We start from the raw sequence: 25,701 nt of genomic DNA, 5'->3' as shown, positions 1-25,701 counted from the left end.
GCAGCGGAGGGTTCTAGCTCTCTTTGCGAGGCGCTACTACTTCGAGGATATAATGCCGGGTGATGAACAATGTTACATGGAATATGCGGACTCCGGAGAGATATTCGCGCTTGATTGAACTACTTCGAACGGTAATGATTCCGCCCTCTACGTAACGACGGCAATATGCAATGGCAGCGACTCTGAGCGAGGCCCCGCATGCAGCCAACCGATATGCCACAGAGCGTGGATCGGAGCACGACAGCGCACCATTATAGCCGGTCTAAGAACTGCGCGGAGCGTGCAAGAAAATAATTCGTCGTTTACCAGTTAGTCTGCGAAGGTGGCTGGCATTGTACATTGGTCGTATCCATTCTGGTTGGCTGAGCCACGACGGAGTTGAAGACACTATTCCGTATTCGCCAACTAAGCCAGTACATGAACGAGTGCAAGACCTGGCGCGGAACCGATACATACATGTAGTGGAGTCGAACGTCAGAGACCAGAGAAAAAACTGCTAATAGTGCTATGCTAGTCTTACCGGCTTGAACGTCACTGCGTGCAGTTGGAGGATATTGATATCACGGACTGTCAGTGTGATTTCCGAATGCATGCAGCAGTCGACGCAACGCACATCGCAGGACGTCGCAGGACTTTCAATCGTGGAGAGATTTGTTTGGATGGCAGTGAGAGCTAGAGCAGACAGAATTGATGTAGGGTGAGGTTGGGAATATGGAACTCACTCATCAGAGGACTTCGCCTCAAGGTGTGACCTATTTGGATTAAGCAACGCTGGTGGCAGTTGTCACTATAAAATTCACACACAAGGGAACTTCGGCCAGAAGAGTGACCCTGTCAGATTCGTGGACGGTGGAGGAGGACAGACCACATCGTCGCCAGCCTTACATAGCAGCAGTCTCAATTCTCTCAAGTACAAGGTATTTTGTAATTTTATAACCTGAACATATAAAAGTATACATACATGTAGGTATGAGTTATGAGTAACCATGGAAACTGACCACCACTGTATCAAGATAGTACTGTAAAACCGGAAGATTTCGCTGTAGTTTTATTTTCGGTAACTTCGGTACATCGTCAAACTTCGGTACAGGTATTTTTTACCTAAAATAAAACGAGACCGGAAATTCAAAAAGCCATTCCACATAGTGTGCAAAATGCATTTGCATCTGGAAAACTGATTTACCGAAATTTTCGTGCCACCGAACAGTTGATTTTAGGAAATACCGAAAATATTAGACCAGCAAAAATTCCCGGTTTTACAGTAGGCAGTCAGAAAGTGTGATAACTGGGCACAAAACTGAGAGGCAAACTGCGGAGACATTCAACGACCTGAGACCTAGCTCCAACACATCTCCAGTGAGCAAACCAACAGCTTTCCAACTTGAAAGGTTCATGGCTCAGTAAATGAGGAAAGAGGGGAAGGTGAGCGCAGTGAAAATGTGCACAAGCTAAGTCCCACGGCAACAGAGAATGTCGCCTCTTATAGGACGAAGGTGAGACCAGTTAAAGGAGAAGTATCTGTCCCCGGGGAAAATTGCGGAAAAAAATCGCAAAAAACGCGGGGAAAAACGCGGCATAATATGGCATAATTTGCGGTGAATTTGCGGTAAATATGCGGTAAATATGCGGTGAATAATATTGATGTGCGGCAATTTTCAGTGAGTATGTAGTGAAATCAATCCGTTACAAGTCTCTGGTGTAAGCACTCGTCATATTTGAGTAAAAAGGCGCCAAGATGAGACGTTGCTGACCGAACAGTGCACTGTGTGTACGTGTAGTGCAACAAAAAAGTTCAAAAAACGCGGGAAAATCGCGGAAAACGCGGTCTTTTAAAAAATCGCAAAAAACACGGAAAAAAACGCGGCCGCGGAATCGCAATTTTCCCCGGGGACAGAAGTATACCCTAAAATCAAATTTTCACCAGTTGTAGTCTTCTGGGTGCTGAGTCGAATGGTCTTGGTCCGAGGAAGCTGCGACGCTCCCTTCCTACTTGAATCCCAATCGAACTCGCGCACTTCCACCGAAACTGGGTGACTGCGCCCTACTAGATGAGGATTTGTATGCAAAATGTCACTAAAAGCGCCATTTCGTTCTTGTAAAAGCACGGATGACCGCGATTGGCCCATATGTTGTAGTCTTTTGGACGCTCAGTCGACTGGTTTTGGTCCGAAAAGGCTGCGATGCAGCGTTCCTCCTTTATTCCCAATCGAACATAGTTGAACAAGCGGTCACGTGCTCCTGGGTGCCCAAATCACCTGGTCACCGCGCCAGCAGGCGACAACTTTCACACCAAGGTTCAACTCGAGTTCAACTCGAGTGACAGGACTGCACCCAAAAAAGGTCAAACAGGCTAGTAAGTTGTACCCTGCAGGCACGGTGACCAGGTGACTGGTGTACGCAGGAGCACGTGACCGCTTGTTCAACCATGTTCGATTAGGAATAAAGGAGGAACGCTGCATCGCAGCCTTTTCGGACCAAAACCAGTCGACTCAGCGTCCAAAAGACTACAGCATATGGGTCAATGGCAGTCATCCGTGCTTTTATAAGAACGAAATGGCGCTTTTAGTGACATTTTGCATACAAATCCCCATCTAGTAGGGCGCAGTCACCCAGTTTCGGTGGAAGTGCGCGAGTTCGATTGGGAATAAAGGAGGAAGGGAGTGTCTCAGCTTCCTCGGACCAAGACCATTCGACTCAGCACCCCGAAGACTACAACTGGTGAAAATTTGATTTTAGGGTATACTTCCCCTTTAATGTTTTGGCACTGCGGTCTAACTACAATTTGAAGCAGCAAGGCAAAACACCCAACTTGGGTGGGTCAGAAATATCAAAGGTGAATATGGAAGGGACACTTTTGATTGTTTTTCACTGCAGGAGGTCTATGCCTTCATCATGGGAAACTCTCTTTTCAGTGCTCTTCAAGTAAGTAACTCATTATTTCTGTGTGAATGGGGGGGGGGGGGGGTCAGTGGTAGTGCTGCTATAGACAGGCTGTGTGATGCAATACACTGTACATGACTGTATGCTGTTTGGTGGACTATAACAGAATGGGAATGTCATGGTTCAGTGCAGGGTGGGTGCAGGTGCATTGACAGCAAAGTCTGTGCTACCTGTCATGACAGACCTGGCCTTGGCTTGGGGCCAGCTCAGCTTGTCATGCAATCTCTGAAAAGTACATGCAGTGAGAGTACAACTGTCTGCATGTGTACATGCTGTGTGTAGCCTACATTGCACTAGACTGCTGTGCAGAGCTACATCTACTACTGACACCGTGCCACTTTTATCTCTGTGTTCACCGCCTGGTGCGAGTCTTATTTTCTTCTCGAGATTCCTCGTGCTGCATTTCTGATCCCAGAGAGGTTGCAGTGTCCCTTTGCCAGCTTGATTGTTGAGAAAACTATTAGTGAGAAGCAGTGTGTGTTGGACTAGAGAATAATTCATGCTTGAGACATGCCTCCTGTGACCTGTGTAGCATGTGGCTGTGAAAACAAGAGGATTAAACTGGTCCAGTGCCTCCACTCTCTGTGCATGTCATGCCTTGAGCAGAATGTTGATGAAGATGGCTCCGTTTTGTGTCCGAAGTGTAGGGCTTCAACACCATTGCAGCAGGCTGGATGCTCCCCCATGCTGTCTTTGCCAGATAGTTATGCGAAGGTAGAGGGTAGTGGTGCAGAGCAGAAGTCTGCAGTGTCGTGTGATGAATGTATGGATGTAAAAGTGGCCATTTCGAGCTGTGCAACTTGCAGCAGTCATCTGTGCAGTGTACACACTGATGCACACAAGATCTCCCGAGCTACACATGGTCATGAGGTACTTGCATTGACTGAAGCAGGCACTGAGACTGCTGAGACCACTACTGCTGCTTCAGCTACTCAATCACAACATCGCTGTGCACTGCACCCAAGCAGTATCCTGACCAAGTTCTGCACAAAGTGTAAGAAGTTGTTATGTGAGCGATGCATTGGTACTGGAAAACATGAGCGGCACAAACAAGATCTTGTGTCTATCAATGCTGCAGCAGAGAAGATGAGAGCATCAGTGAATGATTTGTTGTTGACCTGTGTGTCTGAGAGTGATGGCATTCTGGAGAGCTCCATTGAGAAAGTACAGGCCTCCATTCGTAACCTTCATGATCAGATAGAGCTTGCATCAGAAGAGGCTGTGCTATTTTTCCGTTCTCTGGTAGAAGCTATTCAGAAACGTGAAACCAGTGTTCTGAATGAACTTGATGATCTTCGAAATCAGGCAGTGGGACCTCTGGAGAAGCAACTCACTAGGCTGCAGGGCAGTGTGTCACAAACGGAGGTGGTGAGAGGCATGCTGGATGCTTGCCAGGACAGTGTGGATTTTGTGCGCATGTCGTCTTGGTTAGTGACAGCCTTGTGCGGTGCAGCAGAGATTGGCAAGAGTGATGCTGAGCCATGTGTTGTGAGCGGCATCGTCTTTGCGGCAAGCGACACACGTGATCTCGTGGCTTGCATCAGCAAAGCGGGTCGTTGTGCTGATGCAGCAAAGAACAAAGTGCGTTGCTCAGGCAATCGCAAGATGGGCAGTGATGTTGAGATCGACATAGAGATGGAGCACCTTTCCGATGCTGCTACTATCAGCCAAGACCAGCTGAGGAAGATCGATGTAGGAGTTTGTGTGACAAATCCGGATGGCAAGACAGTCCAGTGCGAGCCCCTACAGCAATCATCTGCTGGACATCTGGTAACTAAATGCCGTCCTGCTGCAGCCGGCGAATACGCTGTTTCCACTACTATTGCCGGTGTTCCTCTGAAAGGTAGTCGAGTGAAGTTCAGTGTTGTTCCACCAGCACCTGCTCAGCCGGCACCTGTACCTGTGTTTGATATCAACCGCTGCCATGGCGATATTGTGATCAGTAACAACAACCGAACCATCCGTATGCAGTCGTACGACTGGAGCTATCGTTCAGTGTGTAGCTCACCGATACAGGAACAGTGCGGTAGTAGTGCTATACAGGTACGTATAGATGTCACACAGTGTGCCCTTATCTATGTATGCTTATGTGCATCGTCTAGTCCACTACTGAATGATGTACATAGCACACAGGGTGAAGTGTACGGTTGGTGTGGTAACCATGCTGATACCACTCGTGGTGGTGGTGGTGCTCTAGGCCAGTCCTGGCAGAGCAATGATTTGATCACATTGACTTTGAACCATGATGATCATAGCCTGACCGGACTGCATCATCGCACCGGTGAAACTGAAGTGTTGCGCAACATCCCAACCAGTAACCTATGCTGGTATGTATCGTTGTGCGACGAAGGTGATCAAGTGACAATAGTCCATTGAAGCCCATTACTGATCTGCTGGCTATGGCCTAATCTGTAGTAATACGAGCACAGGATACTTGTCAGGATGGACTTGTTGCAGCAATGCTGGTAATCAAGTTACGTGTATGTTTTGTGAAGTATGGTTTTCGTTAGTAGTCTCCGGCTACAGTGACTACACAGTACAGACTGATGACAGAATAGGAATTGTCTGCTTTATTAGATATTTCTATGTTGCTGGATGTCTTGCTCACATTGTTCTGTTGTTTTACCCCAGTATATCTCGTGATATCTGCTTGTACGTTTACTGCCTGTATTTTATCACAACGCACTGGCTTTTCATGTTTGTTTGTTTTCCCTAGCCTTTTCCATCGCTGTAATGCCTTTGTGATGACCCTGCGTACACAGTAATGCTCGTAACCATTTACATGTAGCAGTTATGTACCGTAATGCTGAAACCATGACTATGCATAATAATTCGAACAGTAGCATACGTACACATGATGTACATTTCTAGAAGATGGAGTCACGTGTTTAGATATGTTCTACTCCTCATCATCACTACAGTCACATCCTGATGGCACTCCTCAATGTGTTGCCTAGACTCGCCCTTACCACAGAACTGTAATCGATCGTCTTGTCTTTCCGTCTGCGCGATCTGCCTGTTTCCATTGAACGTTTATAGTGTTTCAGTTTCCTTGCAGCAACGTGCCACTCGCTCCTGCTGACTTTGCTCGCGCTCTGTTTGCTGTTGCCTGCTCGATGCTTCTCTTCACAGCTGCTTGCTATAGACTTCAGCGGTATAAGTTTGCTGACTGGAGTAGAGTGTGTCAGTTGAGTGCAGTAGAGTTGTAGAGTTGAGTTTATTAGAGAGTTTACATTACCGCTCAAGTGGACTTGTCCGCTTGAGCCGGGTTTTTGCATTGCAGTTTCTTACCTATCCTTTGCATTTCTACTTTTACTATATCGGACCTTTGTGCTCCGCCATGCTGATTTCTCTGTGCGTTGGGTCTGAGGTATGCCTGAGTGGAATGACCAAGAGGTGCACATAATATACTTTGTGCAAACGGGCTTGGGATAACTCACACGTAGGGATGATCGGCCGACCACGGCACTTGGTGCTGTGACTAGGATTCTTCTTGGTCTAGTTTCCCAGGCCCTCCGCCCTACTCTTCGTCCACACTCTTTCACTCTTCGTCTTTGTTCCGTCCTCCCCTGTCTGTGGCCCGCTATGTCTGTACGCCGCCTCGCAAATCTCTTTGATTGTGAGTGCCACTGATATTTCCTCGTCGATCTCGCTAATTGTGATAATTGTGACACAGAACGCTACACATATTTACATAGATTTCAAATTCAGACTCTGCGCTTAAATTCTTCTTTGCGCACAATGAGGCGAACATCAGGAGGCAACACATTCCACAGAATGGCACCCCGGAAGCGAATGGACGATCAATCAGCATGCAGGCCCTGGAAGGAAAGGGACGCGCAGAAGTAGCGTCATCTGTCCACGGGTAGCTCTGCATTCGTGGTCGACCAGATCGGGGGAAATAGGGGTGTAGAATGACGAAAATAGTTGACTGGTGAGAGCGTGGAGACAATGGCAGACAAAGACAAGGACTTTCTGACGGCAGAGCTGCTCAATGGTGGATAACCGAAGTCTCTCGCGCAGGGGCTGCAGGGGCGTGCTCGGCTCCCCTTCCAGGGGTGTGCACCACTTCCAGACAACAGCAATTTTCCAAAGGTTGTACCGGTGACATCATCAGATATTTGTACATGTGACGTCATCATTACTGTTACAAAGATTGTATGTCATCAAGAATGAACACAGTACGAGACAGCATCATATCAATTTTTTTAAAATTAAGGATGAAAACTTTACAAACGTTTAAAAACCAATCTGTCGACGGCACTGTGCATGTGCCAGGCAGGCCGATGCAAACACACATTGCATGGATATAGCTAAGAACAATCGTCACATTAGTTGACGTATCTGGACAGGATTCGGCGAGGAGAGCGTGGAAAGAACAGCTTCAGCACCTCTTCTGTGTTTACAGGCATGCCGTAGTGGGTATGCAGCAGAGCAAGCCCGTGAGGTCGGGCTTTCCTCAATATATTGGTGACTTTTCAAAACCCCGGTCGAAATATTTTGGGGGATGGACTTGCCCCCTGTGCCCCTCGCCAAGCACGCCCCTGGGCTGGGTAGCGACGGGATCATTCAATCGCAAGTCTGCGCGGATGCCAGTCCTCGCTGATCTCTCAAGCCGTATGAGGCCTGCAGCAGTGAGAGAGGGGCAGAAGGAGTTTGTGGCGTAGCACAGCTTCGCCTGGATCATGGCAAGGTACTATGTCCGCCGAGCCTGAAGACTCAGCTGTTGTGCGTATGGTTCTTTTTTTCTTTTCTTTTTTGTAGTGTGTTCCTTTTGACTTTGTTGCATTGTTTTTGTTGCACGTGCAGTCTTCTGTGAACCGTGGAACGCTTACCTCCTTGTCACGTGTAAAATTGATTATTTTTTGTCCTGCGCATGCTCATATGCTGCCACGATGTTTGTCTTTTCTTTGGTTATCAGTTTTGCTTCGTCGTCTCCGGTCTTCTTCTTTGGCCGTCTCCGTCTTGTCAATTAACTATGTAATACTTTAGTTCAGTTGTGTCGCTGTGTTTGTGAGTCGGATGGGCGAGAGGCTGGGCGAGAGGCTGGGCGGGAGGCTGGCCCCCTGACGCCTGGAGAACATGTGCTGGTGCACAAAACCAACAAGGGGAATACTGTAAACGGCCCAATATTCGCGTCACTAAATTTTCGCGATTTCTTAGAACCAGCGAGTTTGCGATGGTAAAAATTCGCGAAACACTGGGGCCACTTACATCCACCCACTGTTGAAGTTAGATTTCACGATGGTTAATATTCGCGTCCCAGTCGAACAATGGGCACCTGCGGAGTGTTGAGGACTTGCGCCGTCTGGAGCGGATTGCTGTGGACCGTCCAGCATGGAACGCGCTGGTGAAGAGTGTTTGTGCACACCCTCGTCACGAGTAGAAACAGCCATGGCACCCTTATAAACTCATAACAACCATTCTATAATAATATTACTATTTGAATCTTTTAATAATTATCTGGCAACTCAACATCATACGTATAATTATCTGGCCACCCATTGACCATGATGCTACATGAGGAGACAATAGTGATGACATTTTTCCAATGAGACCAATTTTATGACGCTCCATGTTACTGAAGGACTAACTTCGATCATTGGTTTTGTAGAGCCCCATTCTCTAGGAGCTGTCTACATCTGCTTTGCTTCAATGTCCAGCATAAGCGAACGTGTGGATCAAGCATAACTGCTTGGTTGACGCTGCCGCGGGAATGCGTATAATAATAATAATAATAATATTCGCGTTACTCTCTTCTCGCGAAAATAGCGAACATTAATGCGTCGCGAATATTAGGCAGTTTCCAGTACGTTGTCAAAGTAATGGGGGGGGGGGGGGGGGGAGGGATATTCAATGTAACAACACAGTAACGAGAGAAGACCGCTCTATCACATGTTGAAACTGAGTGGACAGTATAGTGTTACTTGTAGTTCCTTGGTCCTATTTCTTTTATATAATTAGAATAAGTCAGAATGAAGCCATGCATCGACCAGGCGCCAGGCGCGAACTGATGGTGGTGGTGGTGAGAAGAAGAGCTCTGTGCCAGAACTTTGCAGCCTAGAGAGCGTGTGTGGGTAGGCGTGTGTTTACCGCCATATTGCCGGGTGTGTCTTTACCACCATATTTATCAACCATAATTAGAATAAGGGTAAGGAAATGTGAACACAGTCATTCGCAGACACAGAGCAACAAGTAGTTATATCAAACGTTTTCTTGTGGCTATCACCAGGAAAGAATCACCATGCACAATGAATTGCAAGTAAGCCGTAAATAAGGAGAATATTTTGTCGCAATAAATGTAGGGATATTCAATGTAACAACACAGAAATGAGGGAAAAACTCTATGACATGTTGAAACTGGGTGTAAGGGTGAAAAATGGTTGACGGTTTGAAAGTTAACATTACGGATATGTGTAGGGGTGCCAGGGAAAAGTGTAAGAGCGGTGATGTGTTCTTTCTGAATGCGTAGGTTTGGGTTGCGAAGGCGTATGAAAATAGATTCTAAATTATGAAGTTGTCGCACACTACTGGCGTGACACAAAACACAAAAGCACGAGTCATCATAAACATCGCTATAATATGAAGTTCTATTCTCTCAAGACACACTGTACAATGTGTACTGTGATTATATTTGTCTAGGAAATGTTAGTCTGGGGTTTCTCTGCCATTCATCATTTGCACCCAAATTTTGTTTATGGACAATTCCACCTTGCCAGTTTATGAATTACACCTTTGTTGCAGTAACTACTGTCTCTTCACACACCCAACCAACATACTAAGCAGGGCCCGTATATTTCCTGAGTGTAACTTTGTGAAAGTGAAATGCGTTTGAAAATTCTGGATTCACTGTGGTTCCAAAACCGACTGTGTCGACTGTCCGAAATGAAATTTTTAGAAACGTCAAATGTATGTGCTCCTGATCAACTGGTTCCCTGTTTTCTTATTTTCTTAGCATGTGTGTGTATAAGTTTCGGATTGTTTTCTTTTCACTGCAGGAAGCCCAATAATCGTATTGCAAAGACGTGTCTATCATTTCAACTTTTCAAAGTTAAAACACGCATGATGGCCTAGGTAAAAACAAAGCATAGCGAGGATAGTGCGGGCTCTGGGCGTTCATTTCTTGGCGTGTATGTGTATTTTCTGATTGCCTTTTCACTGCAGGAAGCCACTGAATTCATAACAGGAAACCCTATTTCCGGTGCTCTTCAAGTAAGTAAATACGATTGTGTGTGAAGCGTGTGAAATGTAGGGGAGGGGGGAGGGGGGGGGGGGGTAGTGGTGGTAGAGAGACTGGCGGATACTAGTAGACATCGGAGGATAATGCCCGCATACTAGAGCTTTGTACCATAAGCCAGAGGGTCCGATACGGGGCATGCTTTGTACGCACTGCACACTTGGCGTGCAACCAGCATGTATAGTTTGGTGCAGAACGTGATCAAGTTTCCTGTGTTTTCACGATCCCTACGGCCAAACTTATTTGTTCATGTGTGTGTTACTTTCCAGCATTTTTTTATTTGTTTTTTTTTAGTTCTGAAGAAAGAGGTTTCTATATGCTTTCCGAAGAAAATGTTTTCCGAGGAAAAATGCTTTCCTAGGACCACTGTTGGGTTCTTGTTTGCAGCAACCGTCGTCACTAGTCCAAGAAATCCCACTTGTCTGTCCAAGGGTTCTCTGGTGATGCTGACATTTGACACTCTTGAATCCAGGGCATCCGGCGAGAAGAGGGCCGCAGTTTACATATCGTCCACAGTGTTGTGCTCGGAGCATTTTGTCGATGGTGACTTTCATCCTTGCCTTTACGAGGACACAAACTGTTCTGCTAAGAGACTCCCGAGCTTGAGAAAAGGCATGTCCCCTCCCTGATTGCACCATCCAAGGAAGATCGACTGCTTGCTGGCGCTGCTCGAGCTGCTGATGTTGAACTGCAGAGAGACGCAGCCTCGTCACTCAGATGTGTGGAGAAAGTCATCCGAGTTCGAGCTGTGGTTATGTGCACGATATAGCAGACTATCATATCGTGCACCTAGCCACCAAAGTAAAACTCATGGACACGATCTATGGGCGTCTTTACTAGTACTACTCCATCAGCTCCCTCTTCGTTGTCATTGGCGACTTGCCTCTGTGTTGTCATTGGCGACTTGACTCTGTGTTGGAGATGAGCAAGCATGGCAGTGGCACTCACTTTGTGAAACAGAGGTTCATCACTCGTTCACCCGGATGCATGAACTTTTGGGCCTGATGACGGTACACTCGAGGAAGTGGCACCCTTCTTAGTTCTAGGAGCATCAGGGTTTTGAATAGCAAAGTGCCCTGTACATCAACAGGGGAGACGTAGAGAAATGAAAAGAAATTTCAAACTAAAGTAATCCGAAGTATCGTATGAATGTGGAAACCTTACCATTCCAGTAACACCTTCTTTTCCAGACAGGAACACACCTTTTTTCCCCTCTCAGATCATTCTTCATTTGGCAGTTCGTCCACGGACTCCACAGCCATCGGTGCCAAACCACTCGAAACACTCTCCTCCATCTCCAAATGGAAATCTACAGTGTCTCACCATGCTCAACAACTGATACTCTGCACAAATATCGAAGAGGATGCCCTGTATCGGATCACGTGACCCTTATGGTGGAAACGGTCTATTTTGAGCATAGCCCCAATTTATCTGAAAAAGGCATCCGACCGAGAATATTTAGGCATAATCACTGCATAAAGCAGAAAAGGGCCCCAAATCGTGCCTCCTACGGCCTGGCCTCATTTCGGGACCATTTGGTTTATCAACTGGCATAATTTAGGCATAACCTTGTCATTAGTACGGTATACTGCTAGCATACATGTAGCTAAAAGAGTATTCCAAGCAAATCAGATACCTGCCAGTCAAATAAATTTCAGCTAACACCTGCGTTCATATTATTAAGCTCATGAGCTCCTCCTTGGCCAGAACTTACCCTGAGCATCATTACGCAAAACTGTAATATTCTGACGTACTAACAGCTGTCCTGCACTGCACACCTAGTTTTATCATATTTTGTTTGTTTTTGTTTGAGTGATAAATTTAATTTTACTCTCCTACTTCGAGTAGATTTTCAAAAGTTTTAGGGAGTTGAAACAGGGAAAGTCCGAAGAAAAACTTGACTGCCACCACCAGGTCTCGTACCAGGGACACTTGGTTATGGCTAGCGGTGCTCTACTACTGAGCTATGGTGTAGTCGTCATCCCAGCCGCGACCGCTCAACCTTTCCTTAAAAGACTTCGAAACTGACACTTCTTGTGAGTCTACACAGATAAATTATAGGCATATATGCCTTAAGAAAGTAGTTGTGCCTTCTCATCTAATCGTACATCGGTTAGTGCAGGGAAACATGTAACTGACAAGAGATGATGCTAAACCCAGCCCCAATACTATGTTACACCCAGTTAATGAGCCAATGAAGTATTTAAAAAAAGATGTAAGCGAAGAAGACAGTGGGGCACAAGTTATGCCTCAAGAGTCCACCAACTAGACCAGATCTTGAACAATTTTATACCTTCACAATTTAGCACAAAACTTGCAAGGATTACTGAGACATTCCATGGCATGAAAGTCAGATTGAGCCCTGCTCAAGATTTATTTATCAATTTTTCAGAACGCAAGACTTGTATTCTTGTGTACAACAAGATTATTAATGCTGCTTCTTTTGTTACCATTGTTGTTTTTACTGTTTTGTATAGTTCGAGAGTGGTGTACATCGTGTGCAGAGAGTACCAAAGTCGGATGCCATGGGTCGTCGTCACACCAGCACCGTGGCCATCCTCATCCTACCAGAACCCACCGAGGTACGACGCTGTGTTCACGTGTGTCCGTATGTCGGTATGTGTGTGTGTGTGTGTGTATGTGTGTGTGTGTGTAAAAATAGGGATTCACTGGCCAGAAAAAGTCACTTCAATCAGCTGTGTGGTGGATACCAGGCTAAAAATAGTGGCGGTCAATTCATCAGCCTTGCAAGCTGTTGAATGGTGTAATCCCAGCACAAGTTGCTATGTCTAACATAGCTGTTCGCTATCATCGCTTCCTCGATGGGCAGGTCTGAGGTCTGAGGTGTGTGTGTGTGTGTGTGTGTGTGTGTGTGTGTGTGAGTGTGTGTGCATCGTGTGTGTGTGTGTGTGTGTGCATCGTGTGTGAATTGTGTGTCCCATATGGTGCAGTGGTATATGCAGTCGATTCCCCATCAAGAGGTTGCAGGTTGAATTCGTGATTATATTAAGTCGCACGTGTTCACTTTCTCATTCTCTTAGCTCTTCTTTCATTCACCCTGGTGTTTACCTACTGATAGTGGATGCCAGAGTGTGTGGTGTGGTTTGCATGTCCAAAAAATCGAATAATCAAGAGTAGGTATTCGCGGGCCAGAAAAAGCTGCTTCAGTGAGCTATGTGGAGGAGTGATCAGGTTAAAATTGTGGTAGTCGATTTATCAGCCTTCAGCGATTGGCGTGTGTATGTGCATCCGTGCCTGTGGTTAGTCCAAATCAGACGCTGTGTGTTTGTGTGTGCATGCGTATGAGTGTGTGTGTGAGTGTGTGTGTGTGTGTGTGTGTCCCTTTGTGCTTGAAGGGGACGGTTGTACTTTTTTTGCTCTGACCTTTTCGAGTTCAGCCTTCTCCCACTTGGCCACGGGGTGGCTCTGGACCTACCAGAGTCGCCCTTGGCGTGTTCATGAAATTTCTGAGGCGAGGGTTTCATGACGCGGTCGCCAGGGCGGTGTTTTTCTGTCACGACTGTTGTCGTCCTCGTCTCACGGCATTCGCGGCGGTGTAGCTGACCCCCGAATGGTTTCCAACTGTAAAGCTCAGAGAGTGCTGTCAGAGAGGAAGAGGAGAAACAGGCTGCGGACATTGGCCTTTGGGTCTTGGAACGTTCGAACCTTGGTGAACAATGACGGACCCGTCGAGACGGCAAGAAGAGGACGTTTTCAAAATTCAAATTTCGAATCTGTCGTGGAGGACAAGAAGATTGACTTGGTGATCCGTGAGCTGTCCAGAGTTGATATAGAGATGGTTGGACTGCAGGAAACGAAGTGGTTCGGCGGGGATTCCTTTAGTGTTGGTGATGCCACCGTGCTCGCGTCTGGTCGCCCTGTGCCTGCCGAAAATTTTCGTCGCTCCGAGGGAGTTGCACTGGTCCTACGACGTAGGGCTAAACAAGCGTTCGAGTGTGGAGGTTGCCAGTGGAAAGCTATCTCATCACGCATTGTCACAGCCCGGCTAAATTTCGGCAATGACAACTCTCCTTCTTGGATGACGGTGATGTCCTGTTACGCTCCAACATTCAGGTCGGCTCAAATCGACAAGGACGAGTTCTTTGCTCAGCTTGAAGCTGCACTGGACGATATCAATCTTCTGGATGATGTCATTGTCCTGGGTGACTTCAATGCACGTGTAGGTACTGGTCCACAGCAAATGGAGATGTGGCAGGGAGTACATGAATCGCATGGTGTGGGTGAAGTGAATGACGCTGGCCATAGCCTTCTTGCTTTCTTGGCCTGTCAACAGCTGACTGTCTGTAACACACTGTTTCCCAAGAAGCGCATCCACATGTACACCTGGCAACACCCTGGTTCACAGAGATGGCACTGCATAGACTACGTAATTGTTCGGCAGCGATATCGTAAACGTTGCATGGATTGTCAAGTGATGCGTACGGCAGAGTGTAGCACTGACCACCGCTTGATCCGCATGAAGTATCGATTACCTGATATTGCGCAGCAGCGCTATCACCGTGACTCGCATTCCAGGCCTCGGAAATTTGCTGTTCATCGGTTTAACCGGTTGCCATTTATGAGTGAGGAGGAGGCTGAGGGTGTGTCTGCATTGCGTGCTGGGTACTGTGCTGGTCTTGAGTCTCGGCTGGCTGATACATATGATAGTGCCTCATCCGTGGACTGTAAGTGGAGTGCTGTGAAGTCGGCTGTCGTCGATGTGGCTGGGGAGGTGGTTGGCCGAGACAAGCGGCGTGTACCGGACTGGTTTCGTGATAGTGCCCCGACACTGGAGCCCCTACTAGCAACCCGTAATCGGCTATACGACCTGTGGCTCAGAACTGGCCATCAGAATGATCACAGGGCTTTCAAGGAGGCTCGTGGCCAGGCTCGGGCTGGTATACGGCGGGTAAAGACCACCTGGTTAATGGAAAAAGCGGCGGTGGTGCAGCGGGGACGTTTCATTGGCAAATATGTGTGGTCTGCCATCCGAGATATGCAGCGCTGTTTTGGTGGGCTAAAGCCAATATCTGTACAGGCTATCCGCGACACTCGGGGAGACGTCTGTGGATCTGTGCAAGAGCAGAGGGACACATGGCACGGGCACTTCTCAGGTGTTTTGAATGTCTGCAGTACTTACGATGCAGAGGTATTCCAGCAAATCCCCCAGCGGGAGATCATGCACTCGCTAACGCAGCCACCATCGGGAGAGGAGTTGACCCATGCCCTGAGACATCTGAAGAACGGCAAGGCTGGTGGCATGTCGCAGATCGTGCCTGAACTGTTGAAGGCTGGTGTGCCCGTCCTCCACCCACTCCTTCTGGACCTGCTTCAATCTGTCTGGTCGGAGGGTTACGTACCGCAGGACTGGCGTGATGCAGTGCTCATCCCCATACCTAAGAAGGGTGACCTTTCTCGCTGCGACAACTGGCGAGGAATTGCGTTGCTGGAGGTTGTGGGGAAGCTAGTTGCTAGGGTCGTGCAGAATCGGCTGCAAGTGCTCGCTGAGGATGAGCTACCGGAGTCGCAGTGTGGGTTCCGGCGAAACCGTGGTTGTGCTGATGCCATCTTCTCTGTCCGCCAACTGGTAGAGAAATCATATGAGCATAGATCGAAGCTGTTTTGCGTCTTTGTGGACCTCCGCAAAGCATACGACTCTGTGCCTCGTGAGGCTCTGTGGCAGGCATTGCTTCGGCTCGGTGTCCCCCCTCAGGCTGTGGCTCTCGTGAAGTCGTTCCATACGGACATGTTGGCGTCTGTTCGTGTTGCTGGTGGTTGTACCGATCCGATCTCTGTACAAAATGGTTTACGGCAGGGGTGTGTCATGGCTCCTGTGCTGTTCAACCTGTATTTCGGATTGGTGATGGAGCGATGGAGGTCTGTTCTCAGGGAGCGCGGCATCGAGTCTGGTGTGGATTTCAGCTTCTTGATTAATGGACAGTTGTTTCCCCGTGCAGCTGGGCGACGTCGACAGTCTCAGACTGGTCATGCTGATGATTTTGAGTTTGCCGATGACGCCGTCCTACTCGCAACAACTCGTGCTGCAGCCGACCTGTCCCTGTCCGCCTTCTGCGATGTGGCATCCAGCTTTGGCCTCACGGTCAGCATGACGAAGACTAAGCTACTGGTCGCGGGCTATGGAGTCGCTGCCGCTGATTGTTCCGATCTGGCAGTTGGCAATGAAAGGGTTGAAGCTGTTACCTCCTTCCCCTATCTTGGATCTGTTATAACTCCGGATTCGCGAGCTCATGCCGATGTCCAGAGCCGCCTTGCGAAGGGTGCCAGGGCCTTTGGCTGTCTTCGGCGGATTTTACATGATCAGAGCCTGAACCTGCCTACTCGACGGCATTTGTATGTGGTATGTGTTCTCACCACGGTTTTGTATGGCTCGGAGTGTTGGACCCCATTGAAGTCGGACTTGGACAAGCTGGACAGGTTCCATCACGCCAACCTACGGTCAATCCTTGGCATTTCGCGCGGCCGCCAGTGGGAGCAGCACATTACATCGGAGCAACTACGCACACAGTGGGGTGACCCTACTCCACTGTCGTGCATGGTACAGCGAAGACGCTTGGAGTGGCTTGGGCACCTAGCTCGGCTTGATAACAATCGGTTACCCAAGCAGTTGCTCTTCGCTCATCTTCCACGAACCCGCCCGTTTTGCGGCCCCCGACATCGCTGGAAGGACGTTGTCCAGGCTGATCTGACTGTGGCCGGTGTGCACAATTGGTTCCAATCAGCCAACGATCGCGGAGAGTGGCGTGACATAGTGTCGGCAGCAGCGGGGGTGAAGGAGCCTGCCCCGAAGACGATTGTGTGCCACGTTTGCGGCCGCCTGTTTCGTCGGCGCGCCGACATGGCCCGGCACAAGTGCACAGCAGTCCGACAGCTCCCCGTATCACAGCAGCCTGGGTCGGTGCAGTGTCCTGCCTGTAGTAGATGGCTCCGGAGCAGGGGTGGGCTTGCAGTGCATAAGTGCCTAGGGAGTGACAACTGTGACGACCGACCGCCTTTTGATGCTCCTCCTGTTGCCGAGGTCCCGGTGTGTACTGCCTGCCAGCGTACTTTCAAGTCTACTGCTGGCCTCAAGCGCCATCGCTGTGGACCCCGCCCGAAGCGCCCTACAGTGACTGATCGCCAGCACTTTGAACATCATTGCCGAGTCTGTAGTCAACGCCAGTTTCGGAGGCGACAGGACCTGGAGCGCCATTTGAAGCACTGCCTACCTCTCCCCTAACCTCTCTGACAGTACCTCCCTTTGGGGAGCGGCGTGGCCATTTCTGGCAGCTGTCAATAGTAGTAGTAGTAGTAGTAGTGTGTGTGTGTGTGTGTGTTTGTGTGCGCCCGTGTTGGTTTGTGCCTTTCTTGCAGCTAGATATTGTCATTGATGCCAAGGATTTGAAATATGAAGTGTTCAGAGCATCTGGGTAGGTCTATGGCTTTTCACAAAGAAGTTCTGTCCCAGTTGGACTCATGACCATCTAGGAATGAATGATATTCGTATAAGATTTTTCGGCCGGAAACAGTTTGTTGCAGCTCGTGAACCGTCCTGTGTTCAAAACATTTGCCCGATAGTGGATTGACACATGGAACATTCGCAGGAGTTACACTGGCAAGTCTTGGCTTTTTGTGGATGGGAATGCATCACCCTAAAGCAGTGTTTACAACTGGTACGTGTACTGTACGCGTGAACCACGCATTCGTGCGTACTTTGCTGGCTTTTGGTCGTCTTCGGCCGCTTCAGGAGCTGCATCTGCGTCTAAAGGCCGATTCACAATACAACTTCTTGCGACGCGACATGCGACTTGCGACACATGCGACGAGCTGCGACAGCAACACACGGTTCACAATGTTCTTCATGTTTGCGACTTCCACATGCACAAGTAGTACTATGCACGTGCACTGCACGTGCATCCAGGGTCGAAAATGTACTCCATTTGTGTATGTCGTGAGTCCCATGTCGCAAAAGTTGAACTTTCTTCAACTTCTGCGACAGGTACCTTGCGACAGCTCGCGACAGGCAGTTTCTTGTCGCAGCTGTCGCGAATCGCGTATCGCGTCACAAAAAGTTGAATTGTGAATCGCCCTTTAGATCTTTGCTGGGTGGTGGTGTTCCTACGGATGCTGAATACTCAGTCTAACTGAGTCTCTAGCGAACTCTTTTTTTTGTTGGTCGTCATGCATATGAAATCATGCCAAAACGAGAGAGCTTGGAAGCTCAGGGCCCTACGCTATGCTTTTTTGCCTTGATGACCTAGGCAAAAAAAGCATAGTAAATTTTTCATTTATCCTATTTTTTTTCAAGACATAACCTGGGATTCGAACCCGCACTGTCGCCCTGCATGCATCCCCGATACACTTCGCATACATACTAATTCTTCCAAGTTGCTTCACGTTATGATCTTGCATTTGAAAGCCCTATTTGAATATTGTGGCCAGCTGTTTGTGGCCAGCCACCTTTGATGGTACGGTACGGGACAGGTACGGTCGAGGGTAATACGACACCGTCTACCACCTTGATGACCTAGGCAAAAAGCATAGGGATGTTATAATTTTTTCGATTCTCCTATTTTTCAAGGCATAACCTGGGATTCGAACCCGCACAATCGCCCTACATGCATTACCCGATACACTTCGCATTCATGCTCATTCTTCCAAGTTGCTTCACGTTATGATCTTGCATTTGAAAGCCCTGTTTGAATATGGTGGCCAGCTGTTTGTGGCCAGCTGTCTTTGATGGCACGGTACGGTACAGGATAGCGCCAGACGGAGGTCCGCCCGCTCGCCACGTACACCAAATTAAAGCTGTGTGGACCCGGGCTAGCGCCAGACGTTACTGAAGTAATGTCTTCTGCATAGCTACAGGAATAAAATTCCAGTATGTTTTATTTTCCAGCACATATCAGGCGCGTACCGGCGTACATGCCAGTCACTTTGATTCACAGGGTCAAACACTTAGTATTCGGTGGTGTCGCCCGCCCTAAAATACGACTCGAATTGCTGCTTTTTTTTTTTGAAAGGCTGAATGTGCGCTTGGGCACGCATGATCCGCCAGCGTACCGCGTCAACACGCCAGTTGTGAACACAGTTTAATTTAAGATTGTGTAACCTCCTGAGCATCCTTTGTCTAGAGTAGTGCCGTACGGTAGTCTTTCACCACTGGACACAGTTATACAAGCAGATGCTGCAAATTAGCCTCTCTCTCTCTCTCTCTCGCTCTCTCTCTCTCTCTCTCTCTCTCTCTCCCTCTCTCTCTCTCTCTTTCTCTCTCTCTCTTTTTCTCTCTCTCTCTCTCTTTCTCTCTCTGTCTCTCTCTTCTCTCTCTCTCTCTCTCTCTCTCTCTCTCTCTCTCTCTCTCTCTCTCTCTCTCTCTCTCTCTCTCTCTCTCTCTCTCTCTCTTCTCTCTCTCTCTCCCTCTCTCTCTCTGTCTCTCTCTCTGTCTCTCTCTCTCTCTCTCTCTCTCTCTCTCTCTTGTTTTTAATCCCGTAGTGCTGGTGGACAGCATGTCCAGAAGACAGAGAGTGCAGTACGTGTGACTCACATCCCAAGTGGCATTGCATTCCGTTCTGAAACATCTCGTGTGCAGAGTGTGGTAAGTGCAGTTGCTAATTGCTCCTCCTGTAAATCTTTTAATACTCCTAGCACTCCAGCCAGGAAATATTTCTGTTGTCAACAAAATGTGTTAGACTGTTGTTACTGCTGCTGCTGATGTTGTTGTTGTTGTGGTCGTCGTGTGACGTTGCCGATTTTTTTGACAGCGGCAGCCGTGGTTGTGGTGGTGGTTGTTTTCTCGTTCTTGTTGTGTTTGTTGTTCTTATCGCCTTCATTGTCGTTGTTGTCTTCATTGTTGTTCCTGTCTTCATTGTTGTTGTTGTCTTCATTCTTGTAGCTATCTTCATTGTCGTTGTTGTCTTCATTGTTGTTGCTGTCTTCATTGTCGTTGTTGTCTTCATTGTCGTTGTTGTCTTCATTGTTGTTGTTGTCTTCATTGTTGTTGTTGTTGTTTTCGTTGTTGTTGTTGTCGTCTTCATTGTCGTTGTTGTCTTCATTGTTGTTGTTGTCTTCATTGTTGTTGTTGTTGTTTTCGTTGTTGTTGTTGTCTTCATTGTCGTTGTTGTCTTCATTGTTGTTGTTGTCTTCATTGTTGTTGCTGTTTCTGATGTTTCGGCTGTTGTTGCTGCAACTGCTTGGTACGTGAAATTTATCGTTCAAGTTTCTGATTTTGTCTTTGCAGACACTGTCTTTTCCTTCTAGGTGATTTTATAGTTTGAGTCACTGCATAACCGGATTGACTTGTTTTGTCTCCTCTTTGTCTCTTCCTGGGAATTTGTTCACAATGACCATTTGGCTACTTTGTCTTGTCTTGTCCTTGTCCTGTTTCCCAGAACAGAGAAAACTGCCTGAAGCTGCTTCGAGCCAAGCTCTTTGACATTGAATCATCAAAAAAGGAACAAGATGAACAGGAGCATCGCAAATCGATTGTGGGCAAGATGGACTTCAGCGAGAAAGTCAGGACCTTCCATTACTTTGGGGTAAGTAAAAAGGATTCGGGCCCCGTTTACTTGAAATGATTGCATCAAGCTGTTTACGGGTGTGCTCACACTGTGACCCGGCTAGTCATGAAATACAGTGTAAGAGTGTTCCTTGCCCGAAAAAAAAACTCACTCAATTTTAACTTGAAATGCAGAAAATGCGGCTGTCAAGAAATTTCAAATTGCATCACCTCGCTTTGGCGTTTTTTAGACGTTAATAAAATAGATGTTAGGTACCCCCTTCCGTACCTTTTCTAGCTGGCCTGCATGCACTTGCGTACGCACCTTTTGTCTCCTTTTGCTCCGTTGGCCTGGGTAGCTACTTGCGCGCCCATATTTGCCATAGCTACCCAGGCCCTTTATCTTGCCGTTTAGACTTGATCTCTCTCTCTCTCTCTTTTCTCACTCGTCAATAATCACCATGTAGTCGTTTCGTTCGTCTTGGTCTCTTGTCTCGTCGTCTATAATAAATGTCGTTCCCCCAACCTACCTGTTCCCGTTGTAATGTCTGGATAATGTGTCGTCAGTCGTCCTGTTTCGAACTCAACATTGGCGCCCGATTATTGATCGACCCACGACCCTGAGATCATCCCATGCTCAGCCGTCCTCAACCACCATTCGTCTCGTCTATATCAACCTCGTCTCGTCCATGTCAGTCGCGTCTCTCCTACGCCAACCTCGTCTCGTCTCTATCAACCTCGTCTCTCCTACGCCAACCTCGTCTCGTCTATGTCAACCTCGTCTCGTTCAAGCCATGCAGGTCAGCTACCTTTCTTTCTTTCTTTTTTGTATGCGTTCCTTCTTCGTCAAATTTTTTTTTCGTGAATTTTTTTGTAGTGTGTGTGCGCGCGGGTGTCCTTCATTAATATTAGGGGTCCGATCATGGTGAGCCACGCTCTCTTATTTATGTCGTATATTAAAGTGTAACTAGGCTCCATTAGCCGTGCAAAATACTAGTCCTCAGAATACAATTCAAGTCCCTCGTCGAACTCCAATAGTTATTTTTTGTGCCATGTTTTGAAGGGGCGTTTGGGCCCGTTGTTATTGGCAATGTACACACTATAGTATGAGTAGTACAGGAACGTTGACGGTTGTAATGATCTGTAGTGCTTTTTTTTAGTACACACTTTTGTGAGGCCTGTGCGTTGTGTGTGTGTGTGTGTGTGTGTTTTTTCTCCTTCAGTCGTTTTTTTAAATCTTTTTCTCTCTTTTTTTTCTCTCCGCGAGGACACGGGATTTTTTCATGGAGGGGTGGTATGTTAGGTACCACCTCCCGTACATTTTCTAGCTGGCCTGCATGCCCTTGCGTACGCACCTTTTGTCTCCTTTTTGCTCCGTTGGCCTGGGTAGCTACTTGCGCGCCCATATTTGCCATAGCTACCCAGGCCCTTTATCTTGCCGTTTAGACTTGATCTCACGCTCTCTTTCCTCACTCTTCAATGTAGTCGTTTCGTTCGTCTTGGTCTCTTGTCTCGTCGTCTACTAGTATAATAAATGTCGTTCCCACTAACTTGTTCCCGTTGTAATGTCTGGATACGTTGTCAGTCGTCCTGTTTCGAATTCAACATTGGCGCCCGATTATTGATCGACCCACGACCCTGAGATCATCCCATGCCCAGCCGTCCTCAACCGCCATTCGTCTCGTCTATGTCAACCTCGTCTCGTCCATGTCAGTCTCGTCTCTCCTACGCCAAACTCTTCTCGTCTCTATCAACCTCGTCTCTCCTACGCCAACCTCGTCTAGTCTCGTTCAAGCCATGCAGGTCAGCTACCTTTCTCTCTTTCTTTTTTTGTATGCGTTCCTTCTTCGTCAAATTTTTTTTCGTGAATTTTTTTGTAGTGTGTGTGCGCGCGTGTGTTCGTAAAACATTACCAAGTTAGGGGTCCGATCATGGTGAGCCACGCTCTAATTTTTGGATGTTTAGCAAAAGTGTAACTAGGCTGTATTAGCCGTGCAAAATACTAGTAATTCATGTTCCTCGTCAAACTCCAATAGTTATTACACACTATAAGAAGTACAGGAATAATCTGTAGTGCATTTAGTACACACTTTCGTGAGATCCGTGCGCGCGTGCAGTATGTGTGTGTGTGTTTTTTTCTCCGTCAGTCATTTTTTTAAATCTTTTTCTCTCTTTTTTTCTCTCCGCGAGGACGCGGGATTTTTTTTCATGGAGGGGTGGTATGTTAGGTACCCCCTCCCGTACCTTTTCTAGCTGGCCTGCATGCACTTGCGTACGCACCTTTTGTCTCCTTTTGCTCCGTTGGCCTGGGTAGCTACTTGCGCGCCCATATTTGCCATAGCTACCCAGGCCCTTTATCTTGCCGTTTAGACTTGATCTCTCTCTCTCTCTCTTTTCTCACTCGTCAATAATCACCATGTAGTCGTTTCGTTCGTCTTGGTCTCTTGTCTCGTCGTCTATAATAAATGTCGTTCCCCCAACCTAACCGTTCCCGTTGTAATGTCTGGATAATGTGTCGTCAGTCGTCCTGTTTCGAACTCAACACTTGTGTGAACAAGATCATCATATTTCTACATGATGAGGTCACTTGAACGCTGTCTAAGGGCGCGTTCAGACTACCGATAAAAAGTGACGGAATGGAAAAGTTTCCAAGGTGATTTGATCACGTGACGTTACTGGCACGTTACCGGCAGAAAAGTTTTACTGCTGCGGCGGTAACTGCATTCTGGCAGTAAAAAAAGTGCTCAGGCTGGGAAAAAGGGAAAATCCCTTCTCAGCGCCGCGGTGAGAGCTGCAAGACTTATGTACCGGTAACGTTAGTTTATCGGTAGTGTGAATGTCCTTCACGGTTTATCGCCTTTCACGGTTTGACGGGATTCACGGTAGTCTGAACGCTGTCTAAAAGATCCTCAGGCTACGTATAGTGTTCCATGACCAGCAGACAGTGCCAGTAATACAATTCTCACTCAGCAATGACAAGCTAGTGTCTGATCAGGAGTGTGTTTTTCTTCAAACACAAAGCTCTGAGTAACGGCAAAGACGGACTTGGTTGTGTCATTGCTCGGTGTGAATTCTATTCAGTTAGGAATATGCAGTGAACTTGGTGTCAACTCTACCGCAGCTGACTAGTTATTTACTCTGTCTTTTCTGATCACAGATGCAGGTTGTTGACCATCGCTTTGATCTCAAAACCACTGGACTGACAGCGGTGCTGAACAATGCTGCCGATACTGCTGCCTTCCTGGAGAAGGTGGCCACGTCTGCAAAGATCAGTGCTATCAGGAAAGCGCTGAGGGCATCGCCGCCGGACCACATCTCCGAGTTTAAGCCCAAGACACTCCATGCGGCCGAGTCCCCGTGAGTGTGTTCCGGGCCGGAGTCAGCAAATACCCTGAAACCTGTGCACTGTGCATGGTATAAACGTATGTGCTGTGCCGGATTGACCAACATGCACATGGGCGCACTCTGCAAGTCTTTTGTTCCTCGCCCGAACAGAAAACCGCTGGCATAAGCTCTCAGCTGTTTTTTTCCGCCATGCTATTCACGTTACAGTGTGGATGGTATAGCAGGCCGCATATCCGGGCAGCAGTGTTGCTGTTATAGGTGCCCACCCCTATCATAAGACTCACCACTACAGCTCAGTGGTACAGTACACTGCGAGAGGCATCGGGCAGCTTGCGTCCTATTGGCACACTGAACCCGACATGCAATTGCCAATGAATGCGTTCCGCACTGTACTGCATGTCGGGTTTCACAGAACACTTTGATCTCTTGGTGCAAATTTGATATCACTTTGAGGCGACTGACCTGCTTGTACAGAGCTGCAACTCACAACACACAGCAGTCCATACCTCATAACAGAAACTACACTCTGGCCTCCTGATGAGAAGCGGGACTTCCCCCCGGCTTGGCCATACTCTAGCATTTAGCACAGGTTCATTAGCTATCATGAATGCATTCTTTTCAAGCTGGACATAATAATAATAATATCTTACTGTATTCAGTCGAGGCACCTATTTATTCCAGTTCATAAGTATTATAACTAAAAGATACTCTATAGTCTAGACGACTATGGACAAAGCGGTATTGTCATCGCACTGTTGAGTATGCTCAATACTGTGTGTATCAAAAGTATATACTTCTGGACTTCTAATTTTCACCACCCGAACAGTCTGTGTACTCTCTCTCTCTCTCTCTCTCTCTCTCTCTCTCTCTCTCTCTCTCTCTCTCTCTCTCTCTCTCTCTCTCTCTCTCTCTCTCTCTCTCTCTCTCTCTCTCTCTCTCTCTCTCTCTCTCCCTCCTCTCTCACACCTACTCTCTCTCTCTCTCTCTCTCTCACTCTCACTCTCACTCTCTTTCTCTCTCTTCTGATCCTCCTCCTGCTCCCCCGTCCATGTCTCTTACGTCTGATGTTATGCTCTATTTAAATACGTCTCTGTAGGCCGTATCATGTTGTCCTTGGGTGTCGCTCTTCTTGCTCTGTTTCTAGTCCTTGCTGTGGGATCCATTCTACATGTTGTTGCTCTTGCAGTAGGCATTGGCTGAGAAACTGGAGTCGCCGCTGTAGCCACTTCCCATGCTGTTTGACAGCGGTGGAGGCTCTGCTGGAGTCCACCATGCTGATAGTATTGTGGTGGTTGAGACCATGCCGGCTCCGCTGTCACTGTTCTCTGTACAGACAGTGTAGCTTGATGCGTTGATCTTGACTCAGTCTATGCAGGAGACATGCAACAATGCATGCGTACAGCTCTCTACTACTCTAGCTCTCTTCATGCCTTGATTTGCCAGAGGCATAGGACCACATGCGCACCGAATAACGCCATCTGCCGATAATACTAATGCTAGTAAGACTGTATTTTCCGGAGTAAAACAATAAGCAACAGAACTTCACCCCCAAAAAGTCGGTGCGAGTTACCGGTATGTACAACGCTGGTGATAAGCAGGATACCGGTAGATGTCTGTATTTCGTGACAAATGAATAATCTGGGCACGGCTCGGGAAAATTCGGAACATGTCTACCTGTACAGTCGTC

General features: G+C 47.6%; 2 protein-coding genes across 2 annotated transcripts; both read left to right on the top strand.

The window, feature by feature from the left end:
- The first annotated feature begins 3,057 nt into the window (after positions 1–3,057).
- Positions 3,058–6,287, top strand: LOC135818171 (protein PML-like). Its single transcript, XM_065331516.1, has one exon. It carries the CDS (start codon positions 3,451–3,453, stop codon positions 5,314–5,316), a length of 1,866 nt encoding a protein of 621 aa, XP_065187588.1. The 5' UTR covers positions 3,058–3,450; the 3' UTR covers positions 5,317–6,287.
- A 6,270-nt stretch (positions 6,288–12,557) lies between these two features.
- On the top strand, positions 12,558–25,239 carry LOC135818170 (peptide chain release factor 1-like). The gene is made up of 5 exons (XM_065331515.1): positions 12,558–12,759; positions 17,549–17,604; positions 19,667–19,769; positions 20,563–20,709; positions 23,827–25,239. The coding sequence occupies exons 1-5, from the start codon at positions 12,703–12,705 to the stop codon at positions 24,028–24,030; spliced, it is 567 nt and encodes a 188-aa protein (XP_065187587.1). The 5' UTR covers positions 12,558–12,702; the 3' UTR covers positions 24,031–25,239.
- The last annotated feature ends 462 nt before the right edge of the window (positions 25,240–25,701 follow it).

This window comes from Sycon ciliatum, chromosome 5, assembly GCF_964019385.1.
Source record: "Sycon ciliatum chromosome 5, ocSycCili1.1, whole genome shotgun sequence".
Taxonomy (NCBI): Eukaryota; Metazoa; Porifera; class Calcarea; order Leucosolenida; family Sycettidae; genus Sycon; species Sycon ciliatum.
The sequence above is the reverse complement of the archived record's forward strand: the minus strand, read 5'-3'. Positions and strand labels throughout refer to the sequence as shown.